We start from the raw sequence: 24,534 nt of genomic DNA on the forward strand, positions 1-24,534 counted from the left end.
AGAAATTAGCATGTCAAAGAGAGAGCTGTATGGAAATCCTTAAAGCAATCAAGTTTGATTGCTCTAAGCATTTCTGACGCCTTTCCACGCAGTTTGCATGGCCGACCTGTTTTTCGCTGTGGCTGTTGGCTGGCAGAAGGCAAGCGTGTTCAAAATACGAGGCCATCCTGGTAGGCACCGGGCAGTGCCTCGCCTCGTCCACGTTCCCACCTCGTGTAGGCACTCCTCTATTTATGGACATCCAGTTTGTCTATTTGGACCGAGAGTCGTAAGTTTAACCGCCGTGCTATAGATGGCGGTGGTGGCATCTACACCTGCAGAACGTGAAGAACCAGTGGCATCTACATCTGCAGAACGTGAAGAACCAGTGGCATCTACATCTGCAGAACGTGAAGAACCAGTGGCATCTACATCTGCAGAATATGAACAACCAGTGGCATCTACATCTACAGGAGATTATACGACTTTTAAATATATTCCCCATGTTTAGTGTACATGCCATACAACACGTTTGGAATCGACAGGACTTACGGACAAATCGACTTCCAGACCTCTGGAACCTAACTTATTGGTAACAGACATCTGGAACCTAACGTATTGGTAAGCAGAGGAGTCCCCTGTATATTAATCGCTGGCTGCACCGTCCAATTTTCCAACCACATCAAGTTCCTTCGCCGGTCACTCGACTCAACCTGATCCCCTCAACAGCCGTACCCATCCACATCATGAGATCTTGCAATTGCCACCGAAGGGCCTTCAGTCTAAATTTCGATTTAAAGCATTCGTGACTGCAGGGATTCATCTTCTTGGTTCTTTCGGTAAAGTCACGTAGAAGGGAAGTAATAAAATAATAAAAATGAAAATAAATAGAATTATTTTATTTTTATTATTTTATTACTTCCCTTCTAAGTGACTTTACTGAAAGAATCAAGAAGAAGGGGCCTTCAGTCATTTACGTCCATTCATCATCACCGAGAGCGTCAATACCCTCGCCGCGACAGCAGCCGGGTCTCGCCTCGCCTATTGCAATTCCGTCCTTGTTCGATCTCCATCAAGCAGCCTTGAGAAACTCCCCAACGGTTGCAAACAAAAAAAAACCACAATCCTGCTCACCCCAACCCAGCTTAAATAGACGCTACGCATTTCACAAGTAGTACTAATCACATACCTGCATTTCCCATAAATATGCTAAATTCCTCTTGATATGCAAATTATTTTGTCAAGGCTCCCTTCACCCCTTCCAACCCAGTTTAAATAGACGCTCCAAGCGTGGTGGTGTTTAATTCAGACGCTGTCTCCCCGACAGACCTGGTCTTCACCTGAGGACGGCTGCTTGCGTTGTGGCCGAAACGTCGTGAGAATTATTTTATCATGTTTTATTTTTATTATTTTATTATTTCCCTTCTACGTGACTTTACCGAAAGAACCAAGAAGATGAATTCCGTCCTTGTTCGATCTCCATCAAGCAGCCTTGAGAAACTCCCCAACGGTTGCAAACAAAAAAAAACCCACAATCCTGCTCACGTCATCCTCGGCGCATGCCACTCTCAGCAAGATCCCTTCACCTCCCTCCGTCCGCTCCTCCCCACTGGCTTCTTCATCGCCCAGCAGGAGGGGGCGGGGGTGGGGGCTGTCAGCTGCAAAGTCGCCACCCCGCCTCTACTCTCGTGCGTCCCTCGCATCTTCCTTCGCTCTGCTGTCACCCCGCGCATCGGCTCCTCGCGATGGAGCTGTCCGCAGCGCGACCTCTCTTCGCCAATGAGCACGTGGGCCAGTCCCTGTCAGGCCCCCCCCACCCCCCCACCCCCCCACCCCCACCGACATCTGGAACGCCATCGCCCTCGCTGCATATTCGCAGCTTTTGATCTGCACTGACTTTTAAGCGACGCTTGAGCTTGGCTGCGAGCCTCGGAGACTCTCAGTCATTTATGAGCGTGAACTATTGTGCGCATTATAAATTGCGTTATTATTATTGCTATTATTATTAAAAAGCATGGCTAAGCTCCTGATAAATTTCGATTTAAAGCTTTCGTGACTGCAGCGATGCATCTTCTTGGTTCTTTCGGTAAAGTCACGTAGAAGGGAAATAATAGAATAATAAAAATAAAACATAATAATTAATTCAGACGCTGTCTTTCCGACAGACCTGTTCTTCACCTGAGGACGGCTGCTTGCGTTGTGGCCGAAACGTCGTGAGAATTATTTTATTATGTTTTATTTTTATTTTTTTATTACTTCCCTTCTACGTGACTTTACCGAAAGAACCAAGAAGATAAGCTCCTGATAATCAATGCTCTGTTTCAAAATGCATGGTATGTACAATGAGTATCGTGCTCGGTTTTTGTAGGCAAGGAACCACAATGCTTCTTTTACAGCATCACAATGCTGCACTTGTGAATGTGCCTATCATTAAGTTACGAACTTAATTTTATTCTCGTGTATGTTACATATTGATTTTCCCCGTGTCTTATATTTGAGTTATTTTAAAGAATCGAGAGCAAGAAGGGGGGCGCTGGTGGTGGTGCAGACGTTCAAACATTGCACTGCGGTGAAAATGTTAACTCAAAAATAGCATGGGTAAGTGTAGGTAGGACGAGAGTTTGATTCCTGGCCATGGCTAACATCGTTGGCAAGCAATGTCTGAACCGAACCCATTCCCTCCTTTTCACCAACCTGCACTGAAGTATAGTCGAAACATGACTGACACTATGTCGGTGGCCTCTACATCCGTCAGTGAATTGGCAAAGGGATGTTCAAGTCGCATATCAGCATGCAAAATAATTATAACTGTGAAAATGATAATACAGAAATTACTTAGAAGTAGTGCATGAGCAAAATTAAAATACATTTTCAATTTACACACTGCTTTCTAATCGTAGTTATTTGGAAAGTCGAAAGGATTGACAATAATGTACACGTCAATGTGGATGATCTAATTCACAAACAGGATACAAATGTATACGTCCTTGATATTTTGTTGAAGTGAATAAATGTGAAAGTTGAATCGGCTACACGTGGCAGATCCTGTCCAGTGACACAACTTGCATCGCGTGCTTGCTCAGCGTGATGTCTGACATTTCGCTCCGCGAGCCCCTTCACGAACTAACCATTTGTTATTCGGTTGCTGAAAAAGCTTCCGGCACCGGGAGTGAAACGTCGGACATCATGCCGACGAACGCGCAAGCAAAACCCGAAAACACATCGGAGAACGATACAGTACAACCGCTATAAACGTAGGCAGTCGACGTTCTGAATCTACTGTAATAAATATATATATATCAAAAAAACATCACCGCACATGATAACGCTATTGCCTTGTTAACTAGAAATGTCCGTTTGTTTAACATTAAAGTCCTCGGTAACAATTTTTTTGTTCCCGAATTGCTTTTATTACGTCTACTGCAGAGAAAATCCAAACCCCGTTGGCTCATTTACATACAGCTATCGACGTACAAGATGAAGCACGAACAACTTTAAACCGTTTGGCCATCAGTCTATTGCCATCCGTCTAACGCCACATTGATCGCTGTGTGCAATAAAGTAACAGCGCAACGTCAAAGAGTCCTTATTCTTTAAGACCCTGTGCCTTTTCTAAATCGTTCTAACACTGCACATGGGTATGTCAGAGTTTACATCAATTAAACAAGAGCAGTTCTGCCATAGCCCCTGGCATGCATCGTTCACCTATTCACAATCGAGTTGTTTGTCACGCGCAATTAAAAGTTTGATGATAACTGCAGTTTTGTACAAAGTTTACCTGTACAAAGTTACATTTGCGTATAAGGATCATATCCATCAGTTGCCGATTTGGGCACCGACATAACGGGCTCTCAAGAGAAGAACGTTGAGATTGTTCGTTATATCTTTTACATCCACTATTGCGGTGAATACTATATCACACCTCGTCGTAGATCAATTTGCAAGTACAAAAAAAAGCACCACTAAAAATAGATGAGGCTTTTACTCCAACTTCCAATGAACACCTCTGTCTCTTAATTCTCACTTTTTTTTTCATCACTTCCATTTACAGCACATGTTCTGCTCAAGCAATTTCTGCATCAACATCTTACTGCCAGTTACGCCTTTCGTGAACAAATACTGTTGATGAACGCGTTTTGCCCGAACCGGCGTAAGTGATTACTACTCACGGCGACTGTTCGGTCATCCATCCGCCTCTCGGTAAAGGACTCTCGCGGCAGCATATGGGAGAAATACGTCTCGAGTATTTTAAGAGTGGAATATGGTATCGCTATGACCAACAACTTTATAATGCAGTGTACCTAAACAAGTTTATATTTATATTTTTTTTCCAGGTAAACTGTGGTAAATGACAACATCTAACGAAGAGCAATATATTCAGTCAATGGAATCTTGTGTATAATGGCAACACGCGTGTCTGCAAACAGCACAAACAGGACTTTGAGGGTCAACTTATTTGTTGCACAACTGAAATGGAGCAGTGTGCACATTGGATTATTAAAGTCAACGGTTGGCACAGCTTTTTGGCCAAACAGCACAAAGCTATCTTAATGAAAACCTACTCCGAGCAGGTTGAATTTCCTGCATTATAAGTTTGCGTGGGCTGACAAGTCTGGCACACTGCCATGACGGAAAACTACAGAGATGGAAATTAACCGGAGACCAAAGTGAACAATACACAGCTCACGAAAATGTAAGACGCTGTCTTTCCGACAGACCTGTTCTTCACCTGAGTACGGCTGCTTGCATTGTGGCCGAAACGTCGTGAGAATTATTTTATTATTGTAATTATTATTATTTTATTATTTCCCTTCTACATGACTTTACCGAAAGAACCAAGAAGATGAATCCCTGCAGTCACGAAAGCTTTAAATCGAAATTTAAGTGTAGCTTGTGGCGTTGCTCATCTCCCGTTTACAGCCCTGAGCCAGTGGTGGAAATTCCACATTCCAATGGCGGGCGTGAGTTCATCCATAGGACAGCCGCTCTTGGCTTCCCCACAAAGTGGTACTTGTTTTAGCGGCCCCAGATAAACATCTCGCCACAGTGGTGATATGTTAACTATCTCGCCTGACACCTGCTGCATATTTGGAGTTTATATGTTCCCCTTGTGGTCGCGTGGATTTTTCTACCAAGTCATCTGATTTTCCCCTCCACATTTAGAAACATAAAGCCACTTTGTTTAGCTATCATTAATTGCCAGGTCACTTCTAAAAAAAACCCAGCTATATGGCTCAGGGGGCCTTACCTGGTAAAAGAAAAAAATATATAGTTTAAGAGTTGAATAGATTTGGTGAATCAAAACCCAACCAGGATATGAACTCGCAACCTACCGATTGTAATTTGCTTTGTATATGCCGCTGAGCCACATGCCTGGCCCTTTGAGATCACTGTAATTTTGAGTACAATGCGAAAAATTCCAGGCATTTAATGCCACTGGACGCGGAGTTGAAGTATAACAATCATCTATAATCGTTGCCAATCATTTAGGATTCATCTTTACCAACACATTCAGTGAACCTGTTCCCCTACCAGTCCATTCGCACAGCACCCGCTGTTTCATTGGCAAGTACATAATTACAAAAAAACAAACCTGGCTTAATATGTCCTGCGGGTAAACCTAAGATTGGGCAATTATTTAATTGAATCACGTGCTGTAGTATATCGATTAAGGGTGCAACGATTCACTCCCGTGGGAAATGTAATTTTTGCAATTCAGGGTCGCGATACATATAAATATCATCGTAAAAATATTTATGTTGTGAATGTAGCGGCCACACAATAGCTCCAGGCGTTACGTAAACCTGTCACGCGCAACATATACAAATTTAAAAACGTATTTTTAGATAAACATTTTGGTGCATGCATCATCAATTTAGGAAATGGTATTCACTGATAAGTCGTTGCATCACCATACCTACAGTATTCGCATCGTTCAAAAATGACACATCACTAAAATGTGCTTCCTCAAATGTCATTGTCTCGTGAACTGCGATGAGGAAAACTACCTTTTTCAAGTTGTGTCCCTCCAACAGTCGTTTTGTTTTGCTCGGCAAACATGTTGCGCGTGACTTTTGTTCGACTGGTATCTCGAAATTGAAAATGTCACGAGGGGTTGGACAAGAGGAGGGATGTAGTGCTTTCGGGGAAGTGAATTTAAGAACGAAGGACAGCATATGGCCTACTTATGGTGTTAAGTTTCGATGTCCAGCAAAGAGTTGCGGGAGATGTGAATATAATTTTTGCAAGTGTTTCTGGGAATTAGAGAGCAGGCGTTCACTCGGTGATGATGCCCAGGATGACTGAAACAAGGGGACTACCACAACTGAACAAAAGCAAAAAGCACGGAGAGTTGCATGCAGAGGATTATTCCGTGAGATATCTAAAGGAGAATACACGGATCATGGAACAAATTGCAAATCAGAGATATAATTTACTTTCAATGAGAGTGAGTCAGCGAGTGGGCTTGGACTGGACACATTGCAAGTTGGGATTACGGCCAATTGACGAGACTGGTGATGCAATGACAACCAAAGGAAATGATGTACATGAGAGGTCGACCCACACGGAGATGGAGCGATTAGATCAGTTCGTGCATAAGAGCGAGATGGATCGTGACATCACGTGGCCGACGTAGATGGTGACGGCATTGACGGAGACCTTCGTTCAGCAGCAGATAAAACATTTGCTAACGATGAGTGGAAATTCCAAATTGCATGATGCAAAGACAAATGTATTAATACATTAGGACAATAAGAACTTAGGAGGAACAAACCTCCCCCCCCCCACTGATTACACGGCAAGACTTAACGGGGTGTGGGGGCAGTTTATTCCGGAATAGGATGAGGAAGCAGGAGGATAATCCTCTGGGGCATGTTGGAAAGCACAAAAAAAATCTCCTTGTAAATGATACCTCTTCAGTAGCCTCCGTGCCTAATCCACATACCCTCACGGTAGGCTTACGTGACAAAACACTTACCAAGTGGCTATTTATTTGAAATTGTCTCCAGTGCAGCATCACACTATCATGTTTTCACACGGGTCCTGTGGAGGCTGACACAACTAAACACAACCATCATTATCGAGTCAGATTCAGCATTACATTTTAAGGCACAAGTGCATAAATTGCATACGATTTGAGATAAGTTGAAAAAATATATTGATTGCCAGTTTTCATTATTAATTAACATCGGCCAAGTCCAACGTTTCCTTGCATGCCAAGTCAGTGAGGATTTAGAATTCCTTTCTCTGTTAAAGCATTCAAATGTCGCAAGCCAATTTATTCCAAGAATTCCAATTTTCTTCTGAGTGTGGGCCTCACCTAGGGGCTGTTTAGTTCATTTCCTTCATACGTTAATGCATGGGGGAGGGGGTCTGTGTTGAATATTGATGAAACACTAAAATATGCTCAACATTTCAATATGAATAAATAGTGTGAGAAGAACTACAACATAAGAATTTGCCAATTTGCAACTGTGCAGCGTAGCAAAGTGCGTTGCCAAGGGACGTGAGATAATCACTTCAGAGTGATGCATGATGGTGAAGCTATAACCTTCTTGAAATTGAGAATAATTAGTCGTAGCTTTTGGATGATCCATAATGATTGTTGCTCAATGCATGTAAATCATGTGTGTCCCGAATGCCATTGCCCAATAATCTTAAATGAAAAGCATCAATCTTGTAATTACACGAGAGATAAAATGTTTCGCGTTTGTTTCTTTTTCTCACTTATTTTTGTTTATACTTCCCTTGATAAAAGCTGACATCATTCAATAGCCCACCCACCATTTCGTAAACAAATATTAATGATTAAACGTCTTCCGCGAAAACTGACAAATGTTTGTGATCACTATAAAAATACAAATTATACATTTTATTTCAAGGGCAATTTTATTTTCATCTTTAAGCTGGCTGCGTAACATGATAATATATAATTGTAAAAAAACATTTAAAATAGCACTCTTAATAATAAATCATTAATTTTGGCAATGCAATTCCAGTTTTTTTTCCTTCTGTATATAGTAAGTGTAAAAGCACACACAGTAAGTGAAAAAACAGTACATTTTACATGAGCTCTGAATGTAAAACTATGCTCCTTTTGTAAAAAAAAAAATGCATATGTACAAGCCTCTGACATTCCAGTTAGTTTTTTTTATGCCAGGGAGTTTCTATCCATCAATGACTAAAGTTTTGTTCCGATAATAAATTTAGCACTACGAAATAAAAAAAATCATGAGCGTAAATGCTGTGCTGTTTGAAACTCGTAAAATGCAAATTTATGGTCTGATACTATAATGCACAAACGAATCCCAACATAAACCACAAATTTACAAGTTCCATATAAAAACATTGAACACGGCGAGATTAATGTCTATCATAGATCCAGCATGAGCTTACTACCGTTACAGCAGGCAATACTTCCATAGTTTGGTTTTAATTTCATCATGCCTTATTTAAAATACGTTCGACCTTATACGTAAAAGGCTTTTCTTTTAAAGACACTATTAAAGCTAGCTCATAAATATGTAACATTGCCAAATGATAGCAACAAAAGGCTTGCTTGCGCTAAGGCAGCACCCATTTATATGTTTAAATTTGGGTGAAAATAAGCACCTTCAAATGCAGTTAAAGCAAAACAAATGGTCCTTAACCTATTAAAGCAAAATTCAAATAAAATGAGGCTAGGCTCGCCGGTGCAAAGCTAAGTGAAAAGTAATCTTGATTTAGTTTTCTTTCTTTCGAATTGCAATAAAACACCTTGCAGGCGTGAGTTGATAATTGATCTCAGGTTTGCACTAAAAGGCCATTACGACCACGAGGCCATCCGGTTGGTAAATAACAACGGCTCTGGCTCCACTCCCCATGGAGAGAGTTTGGCTTTGTATCTACTGCTGCGGTTTATGTTTCAAAGATGCTTTTGGAGGCGGCGGAGGTGGTGATTTCCTCACGGTGCTTTGACTGAGATCCGTGACAAATTTCTGAAGAAGAAAAAAAAACAAAGCGCTAGTCAGGTCAGCAGTTAATATGCCCAGAACATTCGGTAGAGATTATTTTCACAATTGACAAATACTTAATAAAATATTTGTATTTTCATTTCCTGATGGTTACATGTCAATTAAATAATTGACGTTGTTAAATCACGAACAATAAACATCTCTTGCAGACGAAAAAAAAGAAACGAAACGGCAAAGTTATTCCTTGAATCATATTCTCAGGTTTTTTCGGTAAAGTCACGTAGTGTTAACATCCACAGTGTTTAACAGTAATCTCTTCATTGTTCTTTGATCACCGCTCGCCACGTTTCCATTCATTGTGTTGAGCACTACGTGATGTCTTTGATCACTGCTCGCCCTCCGTCCCGGCGCGTCTCCATTCATTGTGTTGAGCACTGCGTGCAGTCTTTGATCGCCGCTCGCCCTCCGTCCCGACACGTCTCCATTCATTGTGTTGAGCACTGCGTGCAGTCTTTGATCACCGCTCCTCCTCCCTCCCGATACGTTTCCATTCATTGGCTACCACAGCCTGATAAGCTCTCCCCTCTCCCTCTCCACCTCCCTTCAACTTGCTTATAAGGGATTACATCTTGAATCATTGCTTCACTTGATGCAGCTAATTCGGCTGTGACGGTCCCACCTGATGACGGAGACTTGTGTTGCCTCCGAAACGTCGTGAATTTTATTTTTGTTTTGTTTTATTTTACTTTAATTAATTTTAATGTTTTTACCTACGTGACTTTACCGAAAAAACCTGAGAATATGAATCATTGCAGTCACGAAAGCTTCAAATCTAGAATTATTCCTTGAAATTATCAAACACCGCTGACAAAAAAACAATGTATTTCACGCTTACATCATCTTTTGCGGCAGCCCCACTCTGAGAGCTTCTGTACGCAGGAGTACGTCCACTATTGTCATCCAGAAGGTTGGGGTCGCTGATGCAAGACCCCTTCCGTGGCAATGGAGGTGGCATCAGCTGATTTGCAGCTCCGTTGGAAGGGATCAGGTTCGTGAGGTCTGGAGCGCCTATTTTTGTCAGGTGAGCAAAGAACAGAACATTGCAATGGGAAGACCTTCTTACGTAACATAAGAGAGGGCCGTGTCACATTTTCCAAACATTAGGCTTTTTATGTTTTTACATTAAGGCGAGCTTAAAATGTTCCGCAAATATTAGAGCAACTTCAAAAAGAAAGCGTGATTTGTACTCGAAAATGTGCCGATGAATATCCACGTAATGTAACCATCCACCCTCAAATAGCCGCCCAATGCTCAATTGTTCAGGCCGACTTTGAGCTCTCGCTCCACGCCTGCAAGATCTCGATCGAACGATGCGCCTGATTCGCAAAATAAGCACGCATCACACGCTACATTTGTATTATTATCCAGGGAATTTTCACAACTAGACATTACAACATGCATCTTTGGAAACTCGACCTTGTAGCCATGATATTTTCACACCCACAAAGTCACTGCCAGGCGGGTCATGGCAACCGTTCATTAAATAAGAGCAGGCCATGTATTTTCACGCAGATGTAGTTTGTCTTGTGTGTTTCTTGCAGAGCCATGTCACCGAAGCTTTAAACCCAAGGACATTCACACTTGTCTCTAAATGCCGTTTTGAGTGTGGTTTTCAAAAGACTGTGCCGTAGCAAATATAACATTATGAATAGAGACACATATAGGCGTTATGTGCTTACAGTAAATAGGTTTTATTGGGCAGATGGCTCAGCGGTAAAGCAAGCGGCTCGCAATTGGAAGGTTGCAAATTAAAATCCTGGTTGGAGGGCGACTCGTCTCACCATCCCTCTGGGGTCAATACAGTTGGCACCACTTTGTGGGGAAGAAATCCGTCATGGGAACGTGGAATTTACACTACTGGCTCAGGAATTGCCAAGACATCACTTGCCAAGTGTTTTAGCTGTGTTATTGTTCATTTTGGCACATTCCATAGATGTATTAATATGCAAATGTTAATTTTCTCCATCTCGCCGGGTAGTTCAGTGGCAGTTGCGGGCTCATCACGATTTGAAGGTTGCGAGTTTTCAAATCCTAGTTGGGGGTTCACTCAGCCAATAATACCTTTAGGTTCATAAAAAATAAGTACATCTTCGTGGTGAAATCAAAAGTGGTTGTTTTGTGGTTATACTTACCCCTGCCATAGCAATGTGGAATTTCCACCAAAGGCTCAGGGGCTGTAAACAAGAATAAACCCTCAAAGCTAATTTGAGCGAGAAGTCATATTGACTCTTTACTATTAAATAGGTGGTCATAATAAACCTGCTGCAACCAAAAATATATCCAGGGCAGTTCCCAAAAAAAAAGCTAATTCAGGGTATACGTGTCTGTGCACACGTACGTGCATGCGATACATCTCTTGTGCACCCTTCAGTCTGACATACAAATGAAACCTCTGGGACATGTGTTTTGAATTAACATTAGCCATGTAAGTGGTGCTCTTCCATCTGATTTTTAACCTTTGCATAAGACTACGAGCTGCATAGCAATGCGTGCAGAATACGCAAAAAGGAATTGAGAAGAGTATCAAATAATAGGTCACGTGATTATAGTGAGAAAACCTAGAGACAATTCCATAGCTCTGCATCGTGGTTTAAAAAATAATAATAACTGTGTAGACAAAATATCGGACGTTTCAAAGGTGGAATGGTTACCGCACTGACAAGCAATCCAGAGGTCACTCGATCGATCTCCTGGCATGGCAGATGAAACCGTGGTGCGAGTTTCTTAAATCTCCCACCAGCAGGTTGAACGGGAACAGCGGCGGGACAGCACGCAAGATAGGCCAAATTGCAAACTAAAGGAGCTCTTTAAAACTTCCCCTTGAAAAACCAAACTAAACTAGTTGTACCAGGTAAGGCCCACTGAGCCATGTAGCTCTTTTTCAGAAGTAGCCTGGCAACAAATGATAGCTCAACAAAGTGGCTTACCATGTTTCTAAATGTGGAGGGGAGAACTGGAGGACGCAGAGAAAAATTCACGCGACCACGGGGAGAACATGCAAACTCCAAATATACAGCAGGCGTCAAGTTTGAGATCGAACCCAAGACCTCCTGCATACCAGGCGAGGGAGCTAAAATCTCGCCACTTAGTGCCGTCTATCAGGAGCGACTGGAGGCAAGCAATTATAGGGTTGCAACTTTACCCTTCTTGCTTTTAGTAATAATAAAAATACACTATGAATCATATAAATAGTAATTTGTACATCAGCTGTTCTTTCCATTTGAAGGCGCCACGTTTCAGAGACCAGTACATTGTCCGCCAGTAGGGGGGCGATGCGCTGCTTTGTCGTTTTACCCAGCACGTCAATGAAATACAAATACAACAAAAAACAACAACAAAAACAAAAACAAGCCGTGCGAGGTGCGAGTCGCACTGCCGATGGTGGCCAGCGTCTGGGAGGCGAGGGCCGACGACGCCGGGCGGTACGAGGGCATAGTCGGCACCGCGGACGTGGACTGGCGACGCTGCGTGTTCGGCGGAAGTCTCGGCCGCGCTGGTTTCTGAGGCGTCGCCTGCCGGGAGACCGGTCACACGACGCGGGCAATGCTTTTAACGACGGTCGCTTGCGCCCGCATCCGCCGGCGAGACGGGGAAGCCCGGCGCGTCGCTATCACCCGGCTGCCGAAACGCACCTTTTTGGCGCCTCGTGAATATTCCTGTACGTATGCGTGCAAGCGAATTGCTTGAAAACAATTGCCGTTAACGTGACGCTCTTTAGTTTCCAAAACGTTATGCACCTGTTCACACGTGGCACCATACTCCTGGCTGTGGACGGTCTGGTGGCAAACTGTGGCGGTGAGGAAGTGGGGCGTTTGCTCTGGCTGCGGTGCATCCCGTTCCTTCTCCTGGCCCTCCAGGTTTTTGCTGTTGCGTTTTTCCCTCCTCTTCTCTCTCCTCTCATCCTCGTCCCGGGACTGATTGCTCTCCTGAGCTCTTTCCAGGGCTTTGACGGCCGACGCCCAGGAAAACTTCTTCTGGGGAGTGTGGTCGGTCCTGTGGGTGGATGGATCACGAGAGAAACATGGCCCAGCTGACAATGATGAAGGGCTATTTATACAAAAAATATATATATATTTTAACCAACTTTCAGAATTTAGCATAATGTCTACATGGGTACTTTTAGCATTTTCATGACACTGTGCTAACTTGCCAGCAGTGCAAATTTAAATGGGCATTACCTTTATGATGGATAAAATAAATAAAATAAATGAACACAATAACTCAAGCTACTGTATCATCAAAATTCCGCATTAATTTTACGTGCGCTTGATTAAAATTCCTGCAGGCGAATAAAATGTGCACACTGTGCTTATAATTTAATTTGTAATTAAACGTAAATTTACGTAACCAAACCCCCCCCCCCTCCCTGCCTGCAAACCATAGCGACGATCGGAACACCGCACGGACACATCACATTTTCCCTGTCACCGCAACTGATTGATTTAAATTCCTCGACAAAAACGCCATTAACACGACTCGGCAGGAGATGAATTTTCATTGTGCGCTGAGGGGGAGGGAGGGGGGGGCGCCTTCACGTTTCTGCGCGAGGCTTGGGTGACGACGTGGGAGTGTCTGACGAGGCCGATGACACGGAGATGACAGACAGTGGGCGGTAAGGGCTTGACCCCATTCCCATTGACAAGGCCACAGAGCTGCGGCTCCGAGATCCCTTCTTCTCCTCCAGCAGGGGCTGTGGAACGGCAGCAGGAGCAGCGAGCGTCGGTTGATGACCACGACAAGACCTTGACATCATTACGTGCATTTATGGGGTTATTATTATTATTATTTTTTAGATCTGTGTCGCTGCACCGTTGTGCACTAATGCAGGAAGGCAGAAAATAAGGAGAATAATCTTATAACCGAAGTCAGAATCGTCATTTACAACTGGAGGAAGCCGATGAGCTAGTTACAACAGCAAACAATACAAAAATAAAGGTAAACAAGTGACTAAATATAAATAAAAAATTTTAGACATCCGATTTCATCAAAGGTTGCACAAGGCAGCCAAGACAACAACAAAACAGTCCCAGACCACACCAAGATAACACCACACAGCGTTAGTCCCGCAATACAATCGCACACAAAGAGAAAGATCAAAATATTGCAACCCCAAACATCTTTGACGACGACGACGACAGCGGATACAGGACATTGACGTGGACCGAGCGGTACCGCGTTTGCCGTCGCCTCTTGCCAAAGTTTGCGGTGCGAGCGCCGCTGCGGATGTATTAATGCCTAACAAGACGCTTGTCGTCGGCATCACAGTGGGATGTCTGCTGTTGTGACGTTATTCAGAGTAGGCCATGCCTGCTGGCGTCACGGTCCATTTTTTTTCAAATTTGAAAAAAATGACCCCCAAATTACTTAATTGGGATGACACGAAGCAATGTCGCCACCCCCCTCCCCCTCGCCAGAGTGCAACTTGGGGACTCAATGAGGTGTGCTTGGGCAAATAAGTGTTGCCATAATCATAGTTATAAATAACAAAATACAATGGCAGATAAATAAACAGCACATCACTATATTCCTTAAAGACATCAACACACATTTGACTGCCAGGTAATATATATTTGCTGATACTGTGTGGTCAACTGCAGCAGAAATCTAAGAATGTACCTGGGCGCAACACAAGTTTGTAAAGAAATGCAAAAGGATGATGATGGTTGCAGCAAGTGTTAAGTTCTATTGAATTTCACGTGCTCACTCCGAGTGGTCTCGAGAATTGACAAGCCGCAGCATTTGTGCAGACAAGCGGCAATCCAATAAGGAGTTGTATTTCAGCCTCTTGGGCTGCCAGCATTCCTATGGATTGGGAAATGTAGGTCTTCGCCACGTCATGTCGGAGGTTACGTCTGACACTTGTCGATGTCAAAGCCAAGTGAAGTTGTTCATGCAAGTAGAACAGACACAGGTGCAGCCTCTCGTGTGTTTGCTCATGCCACTCCTAGTCAGAAGGCCCTCCTAGAAGACATTTTGGCTCACTGCCATGCTGGCCAAATGCCCTTGGAAAAAATGAGAGTAACCGCATTTTACCCCACCACACACAACCTGTTGATCGATTAACTGTGGTATACCATTTATACCGAGGTGGGGAATTTTGATCAACTTGACAGTTTTTTCGACTGTTTTGCGAGTTCGAACTGGTCACCTGAAGACGGTCGCTTGTGTTGCGATCGAAACGTCGTGGTCTATTAGTACTTTTCTATCTACGTGACTTTACCGAAAGAACCAAAGAGTATGGTTACCTAAGGATAGTGTACTAACCATCACATCATGGCAGCATCCCTGTACAGTTGGTGATTGTAGTGACGCTTCAGGATTAGCATTTGGAAACTGAATTTGGTCATGAAAAGTATCATACCCGTGTGCCTGAATAATAACTTGCTCATTGCATACATTGCCTGCTTTGCCGTGGATCAAAACACGTGAACAGTTGCAAAGAAAGCTTGGATAAATGCAAGCTGAAATTACACTGAAAGACAGAAAGAAACGTAAGGGAATAAATGCAAATTACAGACATGATATTGACTCCCCATTGGAACCTCATTTACCATCTGGTCCAACACCATGTGAGACTAGGCTCTAAGGAAAGCTGTCTCGGGTGTGGACCAATCAACTTCAAGGACAGTGCATACATTATCAGAGTTATGTTTTTTTGTATGCATTCCGACTGCAGGTATTGTGATCAATGCAAACATGACTCCTTGTAAAAAAAAAAGGTGTCAGTTTTGTTGCCAGATAAAAGGGTAAAAAAAACTATTATCATGACATTGACTGTAAGGAGCAGTAAGTGGGCCTGGGCAGGTCGCGTCTCTCGAAGCGATGATGGTGGATGGAGGAGACTGCCGACAGAATGGCAGCCAAAGGTGAAAATGCACCCAAGAGGATGCCCACTGCGGAGATGGAGTGACGGGATCGGCTCACGTGGAGGAGATGGATTGTGGCAGTGTGGCACCATCTGGGATAACAGCTGCGTGGAGGAGGCCCTCATCAAATAGTGGATAGATAATTGCTGATGATCATAATTTAATTTCACGCGGAGAAAAGTACTGCAAACTCTTAACAGCTCGGTGACCCATTCGTTAGTTTTTATTTCCTGCTACGCTTCATAGATTTGTTTTATTTACTGAGGCAGATGAAACAAAAGTAACATTGTACGTGGCAATGCAGCTGGCACCATGTGCGAAATGATGTTGAGCTATTTTCGCTCGCTCGCTCGCTTTTCAATCCGCTTGTCCTGGTGAGGGTCGTGGCTATTTTACATTCCGTAAATGCAACACTATTACACAGCTTACCAGAACGCGCACTCCGTACTGTTTTTCCACCTTGGCCTTTAGCTGATGGAAACACTTCTCGACGCGCTCGTGTAATGGCCTTAGGTCGTCTGGGATCTTTTCGCCATGGATCTTCACGGCAGCTGCCAGCATCGGTGTCTGAAATGAAGATTGAAGTGTTTATTTCATGGGCTCTGCTGCCACCGAGATCATCGCTTCGCTTCACCGTCGCACACTGCCACATGTCGCGAGAATCGACGGATAGTTTCATCGTGTAAACCTCGGGACATCGGTGTGCCTTTTAAAGATGTTCGCGAAAAATAATGCGCACGCGAGGACCATGCGCTGGTCTTTAGAAGTAGTGAATTATATGTATGGAAGTCGAAAGATGGCTGTCACAATATTAGTAAATAGCATTGTTTCCCCTTTTGTTTGTAACTCAAAGGTTTGGGCAACCTTTTGATCAATTCGACGAGTTTTCAATTGGGCAAATCACTAATGGCCGTAACAAGATTATACTTCAGTTTGGTTGATGTAGAATATTTACACAAATATAGTTACCCCTTTTATTGACGGAAAGAGCTAATGCATAAACAGTTTTAACGTTAGTTGGAAAGTATAAAAAGCACACACTGGAGTGCTATACATTCGCATCGCTCCAATCTGGGCCTTAAATTAAACTCTAGATCTGAGATTTGCTGGGTGCAGATGTCTGTTCCAGTGGGCGAACACAGTGAGCTATGCGGCTGACATATAATAGCTCTTTCCATCTCAGCAACAGAAGTTTCCAAGTTGAAGTTTTTAACTTTGAAAATAATCCATGAGTGACATGAAAAAAATATCTCTACCTGCCAAGCAATTAAATCCTTGAGCTTTTCCAGCTTCTCGTAATCTTCTGCATTCTCCTTCTCGTACTTGTCGTTGAAGAAGGCCTGTCAAAATTATCGTCATTTTACTGCATATAACAACACTGAGACTCGTGCACACATGCTTGTATAGACATATAGCATACAAAGACAACGATTCCCCATATAGCCTTTAACAGACTGTTGGGGCAAGTGCTGTTAGCGGGCACCTACTGAAGGCCGGTACGGCACACGAGGTAGCGGGTGGCCAGCACCACGCCCGGCCGCCTTTGTCTCCCTAGTGGCAACGTTTTTTACACATCGCACCAGGTACTCGTTTGAAACTAAGTCGATCGAGGGGGAGGAGGCCCAGGACCGGTTCAGGTAATCGTCACACTGGTGTTGGCCATGAACCGGAATCGAACTTGGGTCACCGGGTTTGAAGCGCAGAGTGCTAACCGCTACACTACCGCTCCCCACACACATATATAACATAGGGCATGTCATAATGCACCCCCTTAATGATATGAGGGATTGTTACGATTCACAGTCACAGTATTATTTAAGAATGTTTCTTTTTGTTAGCATTGTCTCATTTATTACAATTGTGTAAAGGCATACCGTGGACGCTGAGATATAAGCCACACTCCTTGGGTTGAGTGAAGAGCAACATCTGATACAGAGTGTAACTGGAGGATCTGTTTCTTACATCAGAACTGCATGTAAGGTGCGCTCGTATGCAGCTTGCCCTGTATTCAAGCATAATTTGTGTAGCTTCAGTCAGTAGATTTTGCATAAGGCCCACTAAGCTACAAAGAAGCTCTTTTTCAATGACGACCCGGTAAATGACTATTCCATAGATGCACAATTTTATGCTTGTATCATGGTTTCTTGGGTGTAGCAATCAATTTGAATCGACCAATCATTACACGCCTTACTAATAATCCTGCATGTAATTTACTTTTGGCTGTATCGCCCATCGAAGCTGGGCCCATGCCAAATATTTTACTTGTTACTATCACCTAAGATGGCAAGACTTAATTTTTACAATGATTTACAAATCGCCAGTTAAAAGTGTTTTCAGAAATATCCTTGTTTTAATAAGCACTGTAATCTATTGAGAAATAGACAGAAATTGTCACACCCTACTGATATTTTTTTTAGCAGCACCCTCCTGAAGGAGAGCTTTGAGACTCAGAGAGGCTTTCCTAGGATAAAACGCGTAGAAAGTAGGTTATCACATAATCAACTTTTATTAATCTTCTTGGTTCTTTCGGTAAAGTCACGTAGAAGGGAAATAATAAAATAATGAAAATAAAACATAATAAAATAATTATCACGACGTTTCGGCCACAACGCAAGCAGCCGTCCTCAGGTGAAGACCAGGTCTGTCGGGGAGACATGAGACAGCGTCTGACCTGGTCTTCACCTGAGGACGGCTGCTTGCGTTGTGGCCGAAACGTCGTGAGAATTATTTTATTATGTTTTATTTTTATTATTTTATTATTCCCCTTCTACGTGACTTTACCGAAAGAACCAAAAAGATGAATCCCTGCAGTCACGAAAGCTTTACATCGAAATGTAACTTTTATTAAGTCGACTTCCAGAAACTGGTTTCGCTAAACATCTTCCACCTCTCGTGGCACTGCATTCTGCTCTGGGCCATGGATTAACAGTGTGAGATTTGTGCAACTCGGCTCGCAAAGCACAAATGACGGTGATGCGTGATGGCAGGGCCCCGCGCTATTTACGCGGCGGTGCAAATCGGCAGGCCCGCAAGCCGTTCAGTGGCGAAACATTCCACCGCGACCCCTGACCTTCTCGTAGTTGGCCAGGCCACCCATGACGGCTGGATCCACGATTCCGCTGAGCCGCATGGACAGCGGGTTGATGGGAAGGTTGGGGTTATTGTGGTGTTGCAGCACCATGGTGAGGATCTCATCATTTGCAATGCCCATGGCCTCGATGGCATTCTCCAGCGGGCTGATCTCCACCTGCAGGTATCGATTTGTCTGGGTTGAAGGATGTTGTGATTCACACCACCACCTTATCCCCAGGACCAATTCAACCTTTTTAAAAACTTTCAATTTGTGGATTAGTTTTTTTCATTAAAAAAAAAACTTTCCTTCTGCATTGTAGAAAAAAAGCTTACTTTTGAAATGTGGCAGTGTACCAACCAATGAGTATGTACCAACACATTTCAAAATTGTGGTCATATTCATTATACCTACACGTATTCATATAAAGGTGCAGCCCTGCAATTGCTTGCCTCCTCTCCAGAGAGCCCCTCTGGTGGGTATTTGGCCTACTCTTCCACGCAGGGCAGGCACCTTGGAAGAAGTGGGCACTTTACCCCACCGCTCGCGACCTGCCAATCGGCTTAACCGTGGTGAGCCCATTTATACTGCTGGGTCGACAGAGGCGGTTGGAGGGGTGGGATTTAAGGTACCGGCACCAGTTGTTCAAACTCTCGCGTTGGGAGCTGAACCGGCCACCTTTGGATTGCCAAGTCTGGTGCGCTAAACATTGCACCGGGGCAGCATCCCTTCCCGCGCATATAAAGCACCCGAAGCATGTTTGCTGATAACATATTCAGCTCACAAACACAGGGCCATTACAGAATGCATTAGAACACATGTAGGAAGAAAAGGGAGTAAGCATCCCCGTGCTCACCGTGCTTGTTGTTATCACTTCAAACCAGCGCAGTATTCCAGGAAGCTTGTAGGCAGTCACAAAAATTGTTCTTTCGATCCACATCGTCTGGAAACGGCACATTGTACATCATGCGTGGGCAACCGTAGATGCAGTACGCCCCAGAGATTTGCGATTAAAGGCCATTGCTGTCCACGACCTTGTATACATTACTCTTTGGTTCTTTCGGTGAAGTCACGTAGAAATAAAATAAATTAAATAATAGAATACGACATTACGATTGCAACACAAGCAACCATCATCAGGTAGAACTACATTTCAGAGAGAGACTAAACGCAGACACGGAGACACACAGACAGACATACAAGCAGAGAGACACACACAGAGACACACAGAGAGAGACACACAACACAGACACACAGACAGACAAGCAGAGAGACAACACAGAGACACACAGAGAGAGACAGAGTGTATGTCTATATTGTGTGTCTCTCTCTGCTTGTGTGTCTGTCTGTGTCTCCGTGTCTGTGTTTTGTCTCTCTCTCAAATGTAGTTCTACCTGATGACGGCTGCTTGTGTTGCAATCGAAACGTCGTATTCTATTATTTAATTTATTTTCTTTCTAAGTGACTTTACCGAACGTCCCCAAGAGTAATTCCTGTAGTCACGAAAGTTTCGAATCAAGCTTGTATACATTTATCTATCGTTGTGGTGTAATATTAAAAAAAGGTGAAATAGTATACATTTATAGATTAAAAACTATCGTGTGCAGCATTACATACAATATGGTACAGCATTGCATATCCAACTGGTTGGGAGACTGGGCTATAGGTGGATATGTGCCAAGGTCGAGATTACAGAAAATAAGTGGTATTACAATTTCAATTTAAAGCTTTCGTGACTGCAGGGATTCATCTTCTTGGTTCTTTCGGTAAAGTCACGTAGAAGAAAAATAATAAAAATAACATAATAAAATAATTCTCACGACTTTTCGGCTACAACTCAAGCAGCCGTCCTCAAGTGAAGAATGAAACACCACCAAGCTTGGAGCGTATATTTGAGCTGGGTTGGAGGGGGAAGAAGAGCGCCTTGACAAAATAATTTGCATATCAAGAGGGATTTAGCATATTTATGGGAAATGCGTAGGAGGTGGGCGGGGGGTTTCAAAGTATATTATGCCCGTGCATTATGCAGGATTAGCAGCAGCAATATGACTTTGAAACCCCCCGCCCACCTCCTACGCATTTTCCATAAATATGCTAAATTCCTCTTGATATGCAAATTATTTTGTCAAGGCGCTCTTCTTCCCCCTCCAACCCAGCTTAAATATACGCTCCAAGCGTGGTGGTGTTTCATTCTTCACCTGAGGACGGCTGCTTGCGTTGTAGCCGAAACATCGTGATAATTATTTTATTATGTTTTATTTTTATTATTTTATATTTTCCTTCTACGTGACTTTATCGAAAGAACCAAGAAGATGGTATTACAATGTTACTCAAAAAAAATGAACACAAACTTATTTTAACATAGGCATATGCTTGATTGTACTTTATAAGTTAATGTTTGTACTTAGATACGTGATTTGTTCGTATTTATTTTAATGGCTTGCTTACATTTTCAATACGTTGCACTCCTATCGGGTTTTTGTATTGTTATTGTAACTTTCTGACCTGCCCCTCCTGGAAAATCTGTCAAAATAGCTTCATGGCTAATTGTATTCCTCCAGTCTAAATCAAGATTCTGATGCTGATGATGTACACACGATTTAGAATGCATTTGCCCTTGAAAACGTTGTGATTTGTGAACATCTTTCTGATGGATAATTGGTCAGGGCGGACATTTGATTATAATCGGATGTAGGACATTGTGTTTTTAAGATGAATAAAAAAATAACAACGTACGGCAAATTCATTGTCTGGGTCCTTTTCTCCCTTTCGGAACGGCCGTGAGTAGGAGAACTTGTGGACGTGGTTGTTCTTGTAGAAGCTTCAGATTGATGGCGACAGTTAAACACAGCTCACATAGGTAAAACATATTCAATGTAATGAATACAATTACAACACTGGGGTGGAAGTGATTAGTTGAATTGTCACCATTCAGGATAATTATTCAACTAAAGTATTTTTTAGGATCTTTTTTTACTGTCTTATTAGTATTGTTACTTCTATTTTTTGGCTATCTTTTTCATTTCTCGGTTAAAAATGCAGGCGGCATTTGCGACCAATATTATCCATGAGGTTTTTTTTGGGTTAGATCGCGTAAATATAAATGTGTCGTTAAATCCGCCACCACCCAACAGCCAATTAGTAAGGTTTGTCACGTAAACGAAACGTGGCAATTCGTTACTTGTTCAACACACCGGTGTGTTGGAGAGTAAACCCACAACAATTACAATTCGCGTACGACGTTTCGCAGGTAATTACAACCAGCCTCATCAGGCGACAGCCAGAATTTTTGAGAAATCCTGTTTCGGTCTTACATTTGTTGTTTGCCCCCATTAGCCTAATCTACGTACAATTTACAATCCACCGCTCTATGAAAGCCTCCGCACGTTGTATTGGTCATGGGAGTTGCTTGACCGTACTTCAATGTTTGACCATTTATTACGCGCGTGATTTGAAGCATGTATCACGAGCATAACGATATGAATCAATTCATCAGTGCATTGTTACACCCCCGGTGTCAACATACACCCCCCCCCCCCACGCCTTTCAGTCATGGGAGTTGTTTGGCCATACTTCACCGCACCAGTCAGCGTGGACCGGTGAAGTGGAAGTGTCCAGGATCAATTCAGATATCATTCGCCACTGATGTCAGCCACGGCTGGGCATCGACCCGAGGTCGCGGGGCGTGCGTAGTGCGCGGTGCCGGATGGTGGAGGGGCCCACTGATCGTTTCGGTTATCTCGCGCCACTGATGTTGGCCGTGGCCAGGAATCGAACATGGGATCACCAGGTCACGAGCTGCTCCAACTCTTATTTGCATAATTGGTGTAAGTCGTGAAATCAAATTGAGGTGCGTTCTCAAATGCACGTGCCGATGCATGTATCACGAGTGTAAGAAAAATCCATTTTAATCAAACTATCGTAACCTGCCTGATATTTATGAAGGGGAAGTGTGAGTGCTTTACCTCATCAGGGATTCTGGAACATTCTTGCCCTTGAATTGCGGCTGTTCCTCGAGGATTGGCTGGACAGTGAAGCATTGCACGTCTTGTTTTTGGAAAGGTTATTAAGATAAACAATTGTTTTTTTTTATCTTTGCACTGCATGTGTCTCCTTAACACCCGTAAACACATTTATAGATACACCACTAAAATAAGAGGGCCACACATTGCAGGAGCGTTATTTTCAAAGCTTCTACATGTCCCCTTTGAATGGTTGAGACGAGGCGTGATGTATAAGGTGCTCTGAGATGCCAAGGCATTGAAGCATGTGCCACGTAAATGTACTTATTAAACCTCGCAGCACTCTGGACTGCAAGGCGTGGGGCCATTCCTTTGGCCATCTTTTTAATCCCCCGTTAATAAAAGGGTCATACATCATTGGGTATCCAGAAACGGATCACTCTCCATCCATATTCTGTAGTTCATGCACAATCAAATTAGCAGGGTTACGAGGGTCCATTAGAAGAGCCACTACAATGGATGTGATGCAACGATTAGAACGCAGACACACAGAGATATGCATCTTCACTCTCGAATAGACGTGAGAAATTTGTCTGTATGAGCCAACGTTTCAGAAACGGCATCACAACCACGCGCTGCTGGTCAGCCTGATGTCACAAGTGACGTCACTACAAGAGCATGGGGTCTCATAGTAGTAGCTCCATAACCGATACTATTTTCGTTGTCAAATATATTATTGAGCAGCGTTCGGTCACCTTCGTTTGGCAAGTTGAGAGGAAAAGTTGTACGTCGTGCTTACGGACTGACGCGCTGTACACACACCTTGGGATCCAGTCGCGTCAAAGCCAAAGATTGCCATTGTTTCAAAGCAATCTTGTATATAAAAAATGGTATTTTCAAATGTGATGAACGCACCCCTATGTATGTTGCTTCACTAATTATAATTCCATTGCGGTAAAAGCACCTAAGTCATTTTCAAAATGTACTGGACAAAATGTCAAAAGGTACCGAGTTGTTTACACGCTGACATTCAGCGCACAAGACGACAGATGAAGCCTTCAAAATGCAGCCATTGTACTGTGGTTTACAAATCGAGGAAAAGCCGCCATTTGATAACAGTTTACTACCACTACGCTGTGCATTTATTAACACATAAATAACTATTTAACTGTATACCCGGGCAGGTGACTTAGCGGTTGACCGAGCGGCTCACAATCAGAAAATTGCGAGTTGAAATCCCGGTTGGGTGTTGCCTCTGCCCATCAAGCTGACTGGGGTCGATAAAATACGTACCACTTTGTGGAGAAATCAACAGTGGTTGTCGTATGGATGGACTCACCCCTGCCATAGGAATCTGGAATCTTCATCAATGGCTCAGGGCTGCAAACAGAAGATGACCACTGCCCCAATGTTCGTTGGAGCAGAAAATCGCTTTGACATGAAAACAAAATTTGATGGTGCCATTAAAATGAATAATATGTTTCGTGGACAACACAATGATTGCAAAAGCTACTTGTATGGGTACATGCGTGGGTTGTTAATGCACGATTAGACTCAAGGACATGTAGGTGACTCTGACCCAAAGGATGTCCATCGGAGTGTAGAGTGGAAAAGGATTGTATGTTTGTCTCAGTGAGTCGAGC

The 24,534-nt window shown here is 43.2% G+C and overlaps 1 protein-coding gene across 1 annotated transcript in view; it reads right to left on the reverse strand.

The window, feature by feature from the left end:
* Positions 1 to 7,968: 7,968 nt before the first annotated feature.
* Positions 7,969 to 24,534, reverse strand: part of LOC144931506 (dedicator of cytokinesis protein 1-like) — a 211,717-nt gene continuing 195,151 nt past the window's right edge. The window contains exons 42-52 of the mRNA XM_078855434.1: positions 22,895 to 22,976; positions 21,666 to 21,750; positions 19,786 to 19,872; positions 18,930 to 19,106; positions 17,116 to 17,199; positions 16,289 to 16,426; positions 13,529 to 13,683; positions 12,731 to 12,986; positions 12,367 to 12,505; positions 9,829 to 10,001; positions 7,969 to 8,957 (exon numbers count right to left, since the gene is read on the reverse strand). Of these exons, the coding sequence (XP_078711560.1) occupies positions 8,865 to 8,957; positions 9,829 to 10,001; positions 12,367 to 12,505; positions 12,731 to 12,986; positions 13,529 to 13,683; positions 16,289 to 16,426; positions 17,116 to 17,199; positions 18,930 to 19,106; positions 19,786 to 19,872; positions 21,666 to 21,750; positions 22,895 to 22,976 (1,469 nt within the window). The 3' untranslated portion in view covers positions 7,969 to 8,864. The remainder of the gene's footprint in view (positions 8,958 to 9,828; positions 10,002 to 12,366; positions 12,506 to 12,730; positions 12,987 to 13,528; positions 13,684 to 16,288; positions 16,427 to 17,115; positions 17,200 to 18,929; positions 19,107 to 19,785; positions 19,873 to 21,665; positions 21,751 to 22,894; positions 22,977 to 24,534) is intronic.

The sequence above is a fragment of the Lampetra fluviatilis genome, chromosome 4 (genome assembly GCF_964198595.1).
Source record: "Lampetra fluviatilis chromosome 4, kcLamFluv1.1, whole genome shotgun sequence".
NCBI lineage: Eukaryota > Metazoa > Chordata > Hyperoartia > Petromyzontiformes > Petromyzontidae > Lampetra > Lampetra fluviatilis.